Below are 12,545 nucleotides of genomic sequence, written 5' to 3' on the forward strand. Positions count from 1 at the left end.
TGTAAAGTTTGAAAACTAGCTAAATAAAAATCAAAGAAAAGTACAATTCCCCATAGTTTTATACGCTGACCTTATTTGCTATGGTAGCTATGCTAGAGTTCTTTTCATTGACTATAGCTCTGCCTTTAACACCATTGTTCCACATAAACTGTTCTCCAAGCTCACTGGCATGTGCGTCGAGGAATCCCTTTGTAAGTGGGTTCTAGATTTTTTGTTGGATAGGCCTCAGGTTGTAAGAGTAGGCAGCAGTACTTCTAGCTCAATCACCTTGAACATTGGTGCCCCACAGGGGTGTGTTCTCTCCCCACTGTTGTTCTCCCTCTTCACCAACGACAACGTGAGCCATGACCCCTCAGTAGTCATCCTGAAGTTCTCCGATGACACTACTCTGGAAGGCCTGATCAGTGTCGGTGATGAGTCGGGGTACCGAGCGGAGGTTGCGAGAGTGTCGGGCTGGTGTGTGGCTAATGACCTTGACCTTAACGTCACCAAAACCAAGGAGATGGTCTTTGACCGTAGGAAGAAAAAGACTCCCCTCTTACCACTCACCATCAGCGGTGAGAACGTAGAGCAGGTTGATTCCTTCAAATTTCTAGGGGTGACCATCTCCAATGACCTTAGCTGGGCTGTTCATACTGACCTTTCAGTAAAGAAGGCCCATCAGCGTCTCTACTTCCTGAGACAGCTGAGGAAGTTCAAAGTGTCCTCCTCCATCATGTCCCAGTTCTACAGGGCTGCTGTAGAGAGTCTCCTTACCTTTTCTATCACGGTTTAGGTACAGCAGCTCCTGCCAGTTTGAGAAAGAAAAACTGGAGAAGGTCGTTAGGGCTGCCAGCAGGATCATTGGCAGAGACCTCCCCTCTATAGACTCCCTTCACATCCTGCGCATGACGAGGAAATGTAGGTCCATCATGCAGGATCCCACACACCCGGCTGGTCATCTCTTCCAGCCTCTGCTCTCGGGGCACAGGCTCAGAACCCTCAGATGCCGTACGGCAAGACTCAGAAACAGTTTCTACCCCCAGGCTGTCCTGGCTTTTAATAACCGGTAAATGAACTCTACAGATTGTGACACGTTTTAGGATGTTCTAGGAGTATGCTTTTAGTAGCTGACATTACATACTGTGATCTATAGAGTGGGTTTTAGTATGGTGACACCACTGTGACGCGATGAAGCCAGACTATGTTTTAGCAGCTGGTTATATTACCGGAATACACATCTAGTATGTTTTAGCAGTTTTAGTCGTTCTTTAACCACTGTGATGTGTTGGAAGAGTTTATTTTTATGTGCTGTTTTAGAGGTACATTTTATCAGTATGGAACATGTTCAGTTCTTACAGTAGTTGATAGTGGGGGGGGGGGGGGGGATCCTATCTTATTCTGCGTACTTTTATTGTGGGACGGCGGGGGGAGGGGAGGGGGGGGAGGGATGTATGTTACCAGTGCGGGAACAGGGGTTGGAGAGGGGGGGGGGGTGGTGGGGGGGTCCTAGGGGTTCCGATAGCTCTTAGAGTTTCATAGTTCTCACCATGTCTGTATAGTGTATGTATTAGTTACTGTGATACCAAATTGTCTTACCCATGTATGTATGATGCTATGCGCCAGTGATGTATGAATGCTATTTATTTATGTTTTTATCACACAGCAAGCTGCTTTCCTCGTGTATTTTTTATGTTCATTCATGTATTGTACACTTGGCAATAAATTATCTATCTATCTATCTATCTATGACCTTGACATTTCTTTGTGGTCTACCAAGTGTGCATCATGACTGTAGGTTATCCACCCTGGGAGAATATTAACTTTACAAGCATCACCCATCTCATCTCAATTCTTTGAGAATTTGAAATTTGGGAGGTCAACAAACCCTAGAAGTGTGCAAAGTTTCCAAACAGCAGGTTCAAAAACGATTTTTTTTTAATGGAACATAACCCTGCTGTGACTTCAAAATTTGACGAGGGTAAACCAAATTTGAGTTGTCGGGTGATCTTCAAATCCTAGAAGTGTGCAAAGTTTCTAAGCTCTAGCTTCCAAAACAATCAACGTTATTTCTCATCCCATCCCATCCCATCTCATCCCATCCCATCCCATCCCATGTCTGATCTTATCTTATCTTATCTTATCTTATCTTATCTTATCTTATCTTATCTTATCTTTCAGGCTGTCAGACGGATGCGGGAAATCAAGCAAGAGAAGGCCAACATCGGGGAAGCGGCGGTGGGAATTATCGAGGTGAACTCAGCGGTGGGTGATGTCTATCAAATAACAGAGGCTATTGCAGTGCAACAGGCTCTCTTCAATGACCGAGCGGAGGAGATGGATACTAGACTCTCCAACATTGAGAACACATTGGAAAATATCGCGAATGCAGTAATACCCGATTAAGCCAAGATGGGCATAGTTTGAGCAGATCAGATGGAAGCTGGAGAGATGTTAAGACCGAGCGGACGAGATGAAAACTAGTCTCGCCAACATTGAGGACACATTGGGGGAAAATCACCAAAGCAGTAATACCGTAAGAGGAGATTAGTTGAGTCAGAGAGGATCAGATGGAAGCTGGAGAGGTGTTAAGCACGAGCGGACGAGACAGAAGCTAGATCTCCGTCATTGAGCACACATTGGGGGGTGGGAAAATCACGGATGCAGTAATACGGTAAGAGGAGATATGTTAAGTGAGAGAGGATCAGATGGAAGCTGGAGAGATGTTAAGCAAGAGCGACAGAAGCTAGATCTCCGTCATTGAGCACACATTGGGGGGGGGGGGGGGGATCACGGATGCAGTAAGACAGTAAAAGTAGATATGTTAAGTTAGAGAGGATCAGATGGAAGCTGGAGAGATGTTAAGCACGAGCGGACGAGACAGAAGCTAGATACCGTCATTGAGCACACATTGGGTGGGGGGGGGGGGGGGGGGGAATCACGGATGCAGTATAATACGTTAAGACGAGATATGTTAAGTTAGAGCGGATCAGATGGAAGCTGGAGAGATGTTAAGCACGAGCGGACGAGACTGGAGAAGACTAAAAGCTACTCTTAGGTATTGAGCATGCATTGGAAAAAATTGCGGAAACAGTGATACGTTGAGACGAGATGTTGGTTCTGGGACGTTCAAACAGAGCGGGCCAGATGGAATACTACCACAAGAACAACGGGGATATAAAAGAAAAGATCATACGCCCAAAAAGCGGGCCTGCAGATGGAAGCTAGACTCTCCAGCATTGAGGACACATTGGATAAAGTTGCTGATTCCGAAAGTGTGTTGAGACGAGTTATATGGGGTTTGGGGCGTTACGACCATGGGATACAAGCACCAAACAAGCAAAGGAGCTCTAGAACACAAAATCGCACTGAGCGGAAGAGATGGAAATAAGGCTCTCCAGGACTGATGACAAATAGGAAAAACAGCGCAGCTGCCTCAGCACATTGAGACGAGGTACCTAGGTTCTAAATCTGTTAGACTCTTCGATACAGGCACCAAACAGCGCCACAAGAATAAAAGGGACTTAATGGCGAAGGCAGTATTAGTTTTGTGTTAAGTGCTGTGATTCAAAAAAACTGCATAATAACTCAAAGTTTTGGTTTTCATCTGATACAGGTTAAGGACGAGATACCTACATACTGTCGCACATTGCAAGCCACGACTAGAAACACAACTGACTATTACCTCTTACGAGAGCAAAATATGAAACAATGGACACGGCAAAACTTCTAAGATCATATGAACGAGACTTCAGTGACCGACCGTGCGCGATCATAAGTAGAATGAGAAATATCCCAGGAATAAGTCCATGACATGGTCTAAACTAGGCTGGTTAAAACGCATGTAAACAAAGAAAGGGAGTAATTATCACTGAAACAATTTTTGTGAAAGTTCTTCGTGCAAATATGAAACAAACTACCTTAAATCATGGCTAATAATGTTGAGAAAAGCCAGTAGAATGTTTTGCCCTGCGACATGATTGTGAGAATCCCTTAGTTTAGATATTTCTGTTTCATAATTTTCTCAAACGTTTGTTTAAAGTTTGATCGAACTCATGCGTAAGTTCTAAGGAAACCTCTAGTATTATCATCTACAGTAGCATGTAAGGACAGGTAAGGTCAAAAAAGAAATAGGTCTGTTTACGGTAACATAGGCCCAAAAAATAGGGTCGGTAGGTCGGGATCTTTTTTCTTTTTTTTTCCAAAAAAACCATATTTTTACGTTATTTTTTTTCCCAAATGCCAAAAAAAAGTCTAGGGTCGCGCGAAAAAAATAGTGTCGGTCGGGTTACCGTAAACAGACTATTTTTTTTTTGGCCTAATCATACTGATTGTACTTGTTACTGTTTTAAATTTGTGCGTTAGCTTTCTGTTGCTTTTGCATCGCTTTAATGGTATTACGGGTTTGGTCTTGCTTACTTTTATTTTAGCTTTGGTTTGCTCTTTGTTAATGTTCTTTATTTGTTGGGAAGTGGGTATTTGGGAAGAAACTTTTCTAGAATAGAACATGTTGACTTCATGAAAGAGCAAAGACTTTGATTGTCGATACAGCTTATAGGGATACAAAAGTGTCTCGCTTTAGAAGGCTTTTGAATGTAAACCCGTGAGGATTGCAAGTCGCAAGCTATCTCGTGTAGCGTTGACCCATGGTAACTGTGTGATATATGGATCTTGAAAGAGTGTACAACTTTGTTTGTAGTTTTCATAGACTGCTGCCATTGAAGACAGATTGTGGTCTCATCATATTCAGGGACTGGTCATGGTGTTTGATTTGGTGAACTTTTAAGGTTGAAAAACGATCTTTACTTCACGAATTGCAATTAAGAAGTAAAGTATGTCATTTTGTTGGATTTTGAGGATGAAAAACGCAGACAATGCTTAAATAAAGGTTTGAAAAAGGAGCCAACACCGAGTTTTTTTTAAATTGATTTATATTCAAAAAGGAAGATGGATTTGTGATTTAACATTCTTGACGGGACTGAAAAAGGTAAGTTATTTCGTGATCTAAACGAACCTAATTTCGTGAACTGTAACTACATAAGTGATTTTCTGGGATTCTAAGGATGGAAGTTTGAACAAGGATCGAAATGCGAGTGTTTTGGTTGCCACACAGTAAAACAAATGTGTGAATTATTTTTTTAATTTTTTTTATAAATCTAATAATAACCGGAGGGCGACAACCACAAGGCGACAACCGAATGGCCAGAGTTGACATCGATTTTTTTCTCTCACCCTTTTCACATCTGTATTTACACAAATGTTTTCAACCGAGCCGTCGGAGACGAATCCATCACCACGTCTGTCACGGGAAACGCGTGGCAGGGCCGGACCCAGGGGGGGGGTTCCAGGGGTTCCGGAACCCCACCCCTGGAAAAAGCATGTACCTTGCTTTGAGTGTTTATTTATTCTTTTTTTAAATAAATTTTGTGTGTGTCTCTAACAAATTTTATTCAATGTGAAATTTGATGAGAAAAAGGTACCCCCCCCCCCCCCCCCCACCAACTCACACTGACAGGCCTTAACCCTCAAAACAAGACCCAGAATGCACCAGATTGCACAGATTTTAACCGTTTTTCAAAAAATTTCCGGGGGAGCATGCCCCCGGACCCCCCTAGCAGGCGCGCGCTTGTGGCTTCGCCACTTCGCTGATTTTCCCCCCCAAAAAAGGAGGAACCCCCCCCCCCCCCCCTTACAACTCATTTGGTCCGGCCCTGCGTGGTAAAGACTTCGTGTGGCATCAAACGATGAAAGAAACAGCAAGTAACTGATCCATACTGACTCAGTCAGAGGATAGCGGTTTTGACACTCGATACGGGATGTAAAGCGTCTAGTGTTATTAAAGACTCTATGCGAGGCTGAAAGGATACGAAGCGACAAGGACTCTTTGGAACCGGAATGAGGATCTGATGTAAGGAGTCTCTTGGAAATAGAACAACGTTACTCTTTTTACATTTAGTCAAGTTTTGACTAAATGTTTTAACATAGAGGGGGGAATCGAGACGAGGGTCGTGGTGTCTGTGTCTGTGTCTGTGTGTGTGTAGAGCGATTCAGACTAAACTACTGGGCCGATCTTTATGAAATTTGACATGAGAGTTTCTGGGTATGATATCCCCGGACGTTTTTTTCTTTTTTTCGATAAATACCTTTGATGACGTCATATCCGGCTTTTTGTAAAAGTTGAGGCGGCACTGTCACACCCTCATTTTTCAATTAAATTGATTGAAATTTTGGCAAATCAATCTTCGACAAAGGCCGGGGTTTGGTATTGCATTTCAGCTTGGTGGCTTAAAAACTAATGAGTGAGTTTGGTCATTAAAAATCGGAAACTTGTAATTAAAATTATTTTTTTATTAAACGATCCAAAAACAATTTCATCTTATTCTTCGTCATTTTCTGATTCCAAAAACATATACATATGTTATATTTGGATTAAAAAGAAGCTCTGAAAATTAAAAATATAAAAATTATGATCAAAATTAAATTTCCGAAATCGATTCAAAAACTATTTCTTCTTATTCCTTGTCGGTTCCTGATTCCAAAAACATATAGATATGATATGTTTGGATTAAAAACACGCTCAGAAAGTTAAAACGAAGAGAGGTACAGTAAAGCGTGCTATGAAGCACAGCGCAACCGCTGCCGCGCCAAACAGGCTCGTCACTTTCACTGCCTTTTGCACTAGCGGCGGACTACGTTCAGTTTCATTCTGTGAGTTCCACAGCTTGACTAAATGTAGTAATTTCGCCTTACGCGACTTGTTTTTCCTTTTGAACGAATAGACGATGTTCGGAAATAACTCAATTTGAAATTTCTATGGATGAATTGTGCCCCTTGGAAACTGTGAAGCAAACAAAGGCCGCTGACATGAAATGTTGGACTCAACCGATGATGGCTTCACAGTAAACCATGAGCTCCGATGCCTTTCAAAAATATGCCGATCAAAACTCAACATTCACCATTCACTGTGAAAACATGAGCGCTTATTTGCGTCACTGTTTTGAAGGGGGGCAACTCTTTCAATGTCAGTAAAAGCACTAACAGAAGTATTCCCGGAATGCGTCTGTTTATGAGTGAAGCCCAGGCACAGATTTGCTGAACAAGCAAAGTTAATGAAAGCATTTGACATGTAAAACTAATACTGTGATGGACATTGCCTCGGGAGCTTTTGACGCGTAAGACTAATACTGTGATGGACATTGCCTTGGGAGCTTTTGACGCGTAAGACTAATACTGTGATGGACATTGCCTTGGGAGCTTTTGACGCGTAAGACTAATACTGTGATGGACGTTGCGTCGGGCAGTTTGAGTGAAAAAAGTAGTTGGTGGCGGTTGTCGACCCTTTTCTCACAAAACAATAGTGACGTGCAGTGATGAGTAATAAACTATTCATATATTGCTCCGATTATCAAACAAGTCGCTATGAATGAAAATAAAGAGTGTTGGAAGTGTAAAGCAGCAATGGAGTGGTATCTTCATCTTTTGGTTCTTATGTCCGTCTGTAGATGTTAGTTTCTTTGTTAGTCCTGTGTTGACAACTCCTCGACAAGCGCTGAGAACTGTACCCACGGAATACGCGCTATATAAGCTTCATATTGATTGATTGATTGATTGCATTAACTTGAATCGACTGCTCTTTATCCTATTCCTTGCCAAAATTCATCCAATCTTGAAACTTTACATTGACCCTCATGTTGTTGCATAAGTTTCTTTTAACGAGACACGAGGGTGAAGCAAACATGTAAATAACAGTAACATGCTTGAAGCTCTGGAGTTCTTCATATTCACATGCTTCGTTGAGTTTTAAGCCTCTTGTGTCTTGTTTTGATGAACATTCTGCGACAACCAGTCAGTGCTAGTAACTGACACAGTCATGGGTTTCTGACGCGCGAAACATGAACTTCGTGTTTTGAAATGTTCAGTCTTTTCCCGTCTGTGCGTTGGGACTTTATGTGAATGATTTCATGGAGAAAAAAATTAAAAGAAAAGCTAGACTAAATGTATTCCTAAATAAATCATCGTTGATCTGTGGTATGTTTGATTCATCTGTGATTTTGTGAGTAGTGGGTTGTTCTTCTGTGATATATATGGCACGCGAAATGTGGCGGACAAGGAGAAATTCCATGTCGGCATTACTATGATCAGACGAGGCTTTCTCAATAAAATTTGTTATCTTCATTTTACTAATTTTGTTTTTAAATTTTACGTGTTTGTTATGTTATACTTGGTGTGAGGTGTACGAATAATAACTTTTCATTGATGCCGTGCTTCGAGCGAGTTTTATGTAAGATGTATGAAAAGTGGTTTTAAAAATCTTTGCTGCGTTGTATACGAGTTTAATGTGAGATGTATGAACAGTTACTTCTATTTCATACCGAGTTTAATGCGAGCTTCACGTGAAATGTATGAACAAATAACTTTTATTTTGTGCTGTGATTCATGCTGTTTCATGAAAATGTCTACCTGGCCTAGCTCTTGTAACCACTGAATTACATGCAGGAAACTCTCTTTATTTTGATTGAAGATTATTTAAAACCCTTATTTCCCACTTTTTCACTGCAGATATGATTAGACCGAGACAACAAACGCAAAGCTCAAATGTTTTCCTGTTATGAGAAAAAAACACAATAGCTGTATACATACCGAGCTGGAGTCACAGATGGTAGAAGGGAATTTGGACTTTTGCCATACGCAAAATATGGAAATTTTAGTGAAGGCTTTTGACATGGCAAAATGCCCTGGCTATTGTTTTATTCATTACCAAACGCCTATGTTGTGCATCGATTTCTTCTGTTATCGTTGTATGAACAATTGAAACGTGTTTGAGTTTTAATTGTTCATACAACGTTTAAAGTAACTGCAGTTAACTAGTTAATAGAGGTGGCCTTGCGTGATGATAATGCTTTTTGTTTTAATATATATATATGTATAAAAACAGGACAAAGGAAAGATGTTATCTGGACACGCCTGCTTGCTGCTTATGCATCTCTCTTATTTTCCGAGGTATTAGTGTAGTTTAACTGCATTATTGTTTCATTGGTTTATACACATTTGTTTGAAATTGTAAGCGCTTGCAACAAAAATGATCGGACCGGAATTAAAAAGCTAATGGTGATGCCCTGGGGACAAAAAACAAAACAAAAAAAAAGGTGATGGAATCAAGCTTGTGAACCTTCAACGTCAACGACAATAATGCAGTCTCGGATGTTAGTCATAATTTGAGATGTAGGAGTTGTCATATTGGAATGAGACTCGCGGAGAGAGCGAGCGAGACAGACAGACGGAGATGAAAGTGTCAGGGGGTGGGGGGTGGCGGAGAAGAGGGGGTAGAACATCATTGAAGCAACGCTAGAACTTGGCCACATGACAGAAACAGTTGGACATATGGGCAGAGGAGCTTTAACTAAACTGGTTTGCAGTTTGTTCATGCTTTAACCCATTCACGCTCTCACCATCTCAACCCCGCCCCCCCCCCCCCCCCCCCCCATCTCACCCCTCCCATCCCCTTCATGATTTGCTCTCTGTAAGTTCGGTTAGCCCAGCCCTGTCCCCTCCCCATCCATTCTTTCTCTCCCAGATGACAAAAACAGCTAGACATGTGGGCAAAGGGTTTTTCTTACAAGACTGGCTTACCGGTCTTTCCCCCCATCTCTTACTATTTTTTTCTGTAGAATCTAAAGACAACATGTGATCGTCGGTTCGGTTTGTCTGAGAATTGATTTATTTATGACTATGGTTCGTTGTTATTGTTTGTTTGTTTGTTTTGTTTTTGGTTTGTGACTGTGTGTGTGTGTGTGTGTGCGTGTGTGTTTGCAAGCAAGCGCGTGTGTGTGAGTGTTTGTGTGTGTGTACACGTGGGTGTGTGTGTGTGTTGTTGTCTTTATTGTTATTGTTTTGTTATTGTTGTGGGTGACCATGGTCATTTTATTTATGGGAAGAATTTAAGCACCCAACGTTATCTTTTTCGTGTGATGGTTGTACAGTGCGTTTTGCAAAGGCCAACAATTCCCTTAACTTAGCCTAATTATTAAACATTCAGTCATGTTGTAAATGAATGCCATACGTACATGCCAAACGTTCTGGGATATGGAAAAAATAAACAGTTCTAACATTTTATCTGGAAGCAGCGAATTGCTTATGAATCTCCCTCTCTCTTTCGTTTGTGTGCGTGTGTGTGTGTGTATGTGTGTATCACAGTGTGTGTGTGTGTGTGTGTGTAAGTATGTGTGTGTGTCTGTTTGTGTGTCTGTCTCTGTCTGTCAGTCTGTAAATCTGTCTATTAGTATGTATATTGTCTGTGTGTGTGTGTGTGTGTCCTTGTTGATGGCCGCTATTGCAATGCGTTCGGAGAGCTTTCTTTCTTTCTTTATTTGGTGTTTAACGTCGTTTTCAACCATTCAAGGTTATATCGCGACGGGGAAAGGGGGGAGATGGGATAGGGGAAAGGGGGGAGATGGAATAGAGCCACTTGTTAATTGTTTCTTGTTCACAAAAGCACTAATCAAAAAATTGCTCCAGGGGCTTGCAACGTAGTACAAAATATGACCTTACTGGGAGAATGCAAGTTTCCAGTACAAAGGACTTAACATTTCTTACATACTGCTTGACTAAAATCTTTACAAACATTGACTATATTCTATACAAGAAACACTTAACAAGGGTAAAAGGAGAAACAGAACCGTTAGTCGCCTCTTACGACATGCTGGGTAGCATCGGGTAAATTCTTTCTCGTCCCAACCAATATGGGACTCCCCCTAACCCGCGGGGGGTGTTCGGAGAGCTGACATGTCTCGTTACATTTAGTAAAGTTTTGACTAAATGTTTTAACATCGAGGGGGAATCGAAACGAGGGTCGTGGTGTATGTGTGCGTGTGTGCGCGCGTGTAGAGCGATTCAGATCAAACTACTGGACCGATCTTTATGAAATTTGACATGAGAGTTCCTGGGTATGATATCCCCGAACGTTTTTTTCCTTTTTTGATGACGTCATATCCGGCTTTTCGTGAAAGTTGAGGCGGCACTGTCACGCTCTCATTTTTCAACCAAATTGGTTGAAATTTTGGTCAAGTAGTCTTCGACGAAGCCCGGACTTCGGTATTGCATTTCAGCTTGGTGGCTTAAAAATTAATTAATGACTTTGGTCATTAAAAATCTGAAAATTGTAAAAAAAAATATTTTTTTCTAAAACGATCCAAATTTACGTTCATCTTATTCTCCATCATTTGCTGATTCCAAAAACATATAAATATGTTATATTCGGATTAAAAACAAGCTCTGAAAATTAAATATATAAAAATTATTATCAAAATTAAATTTTTGAAATCAATTTAAAAACACTTTCATCTTATTCCTTGTCGGTTCCTGATTCCAAAAACATATAGATATGATATGTTTGGATTAAAAACACGCTCAGAAAGTTAAAACAAAGAGAGGTACAGAAAAGCGTGCTATCCTCCTCAGCGCAAGTACTACCCCGCTCTTCCTGTCAATTTCACTGCCTTTGCCGTGCGCGGTGGACTGACGATGCTACGAGTATACGGTCTTGCTGCGTTGCATTGCGTTCAGTTTCATTCTGTGAGTTCGACAGCTACTTGACTAAATGTATTTTCGCCTTACGCGACTTGTTTTGTTACTGTTCTCACGAGATCAGTTACAGGTTTCTCTCTCTCTCTCTCTCTCTCTCTCTCTCTCTCTCTCTCTCTCTCTCTCTCTCTCTCTCTCTCTCTCTCTCTCTCTCTCTCTCTCTCTCTCTCTCTCTCTCTCTGTATGTATGTCTTTGTCTGTGTCTCCCTCTGAGTCTCTCCGCTTCTGTCTTTCTATGTCTGTCTCTGTCTATGTGTGTGTGTGTCTCGCTCTCTCTCGCTCTCTCTCTCTCTCTCTCTCTCTCTCTCTCTCTCTCTCTCTCTCTCTCCCATCCGACTCCTGGTACACAGATCAAAGCAGAGGTTAACTTGAGTGCACGTGTACCTAGCAGGAGGGGGGTGATTCGGGTCAGAAGTGGGGTAAAGCAGTTTGGTCTTCAGTCTTTGGGCCCAAGACTACGTATTTGCTTCAAAGTCAGTGAACGCGCCAGTTTTCAACAGCAACGATGGTAAGGAGAAGTTTACTTGCAAATTTACATCAAGGTTGTGCTATTTTTGATCCGGTGCGTGGTCGTCAGTGCACGGCAATTGCGCTGGCTGCGTTGTTCTTTTCAGGTTTGACAAATGACTCTGTGCACCAACCGGCGTCAGCAGACGACGTACTCATTGTTATTCAGCCTACTGATTTGGATAATGTTCTGTTTGAAGGCTCGGCATTGTATGGTCAAATACAACTACACACATATGTACTCGTTACCATTAGCCAACGCTCGTCACAACACTAATAGACTACAAAACAATCTCTTCGATCATCTCTGCGCTGAGTCGGTCACACTTTTGCTCACCCCTGCCAACAATCTCAAACCGTAACAGCACAGAATATCGTCCATACCGGCAACTAATTATTACCATGTCCCAAATAGCATTGTATCTCGTTGGTTAAACACATCACAATCTTACAACCACCACAACGAAGACCAAACATCA

The 12,545-nt window shown here is 41.7% G+C and overlaps 2 protein-coding genes across 5 annotated transcripts in view; both read left to right on the forward strand.

Moving 5' to 3' along the window:
- Positions 1-4,880, forward strand: part of LOC138968941 (small conductance calcium-activated potassium channel protein 2-like) — a 68,851-nt gene extending 63,971 nt beyond the window's left edge. For all 4 annotated transcript variants that reach the window (XM_070341623.1, XM_070341644.1, XM_070341638.1 and 1 more), the window contains one exon: positions 2,161-4,880. In XM_070341623.1, the coding sequence (XP_070197724.1) occupies positions 2,161-2,385 (225 nt within the window). In that variant the 3' untranslated portion in view covers positions 2,386-4,880. The remainder of the gene's footprint in view (positions 1-2,160) is intronic.
- LOC138969046 (origin recognition complex subunit 6-like) overlaps positions 1-12,545 on the forward strand; it is a 591,738-nt gene that overhangs the window by 494,918 nt on the left and 84,275 nt on the right. The gene's annotated exons all lie outside the window — the stretch shown is intronic.

The sequence above is a fragment of the Littorina saxatilis genome, linkage group LG1 (assembly GCF_037325665.1).
Source record: "Littorina saxatilis isolate snail1 linkage group LG1, US_GU_Lsax_2.0, whole genome shotgun sequence".
Classification (NCBI taxonomy): domain Eukaryota; kingdom Metazoa; phylum Mollusca; class Gastropoda; order Littorinimorpha; family Littorinidae; genus Littorina; species Littorina saxatilis.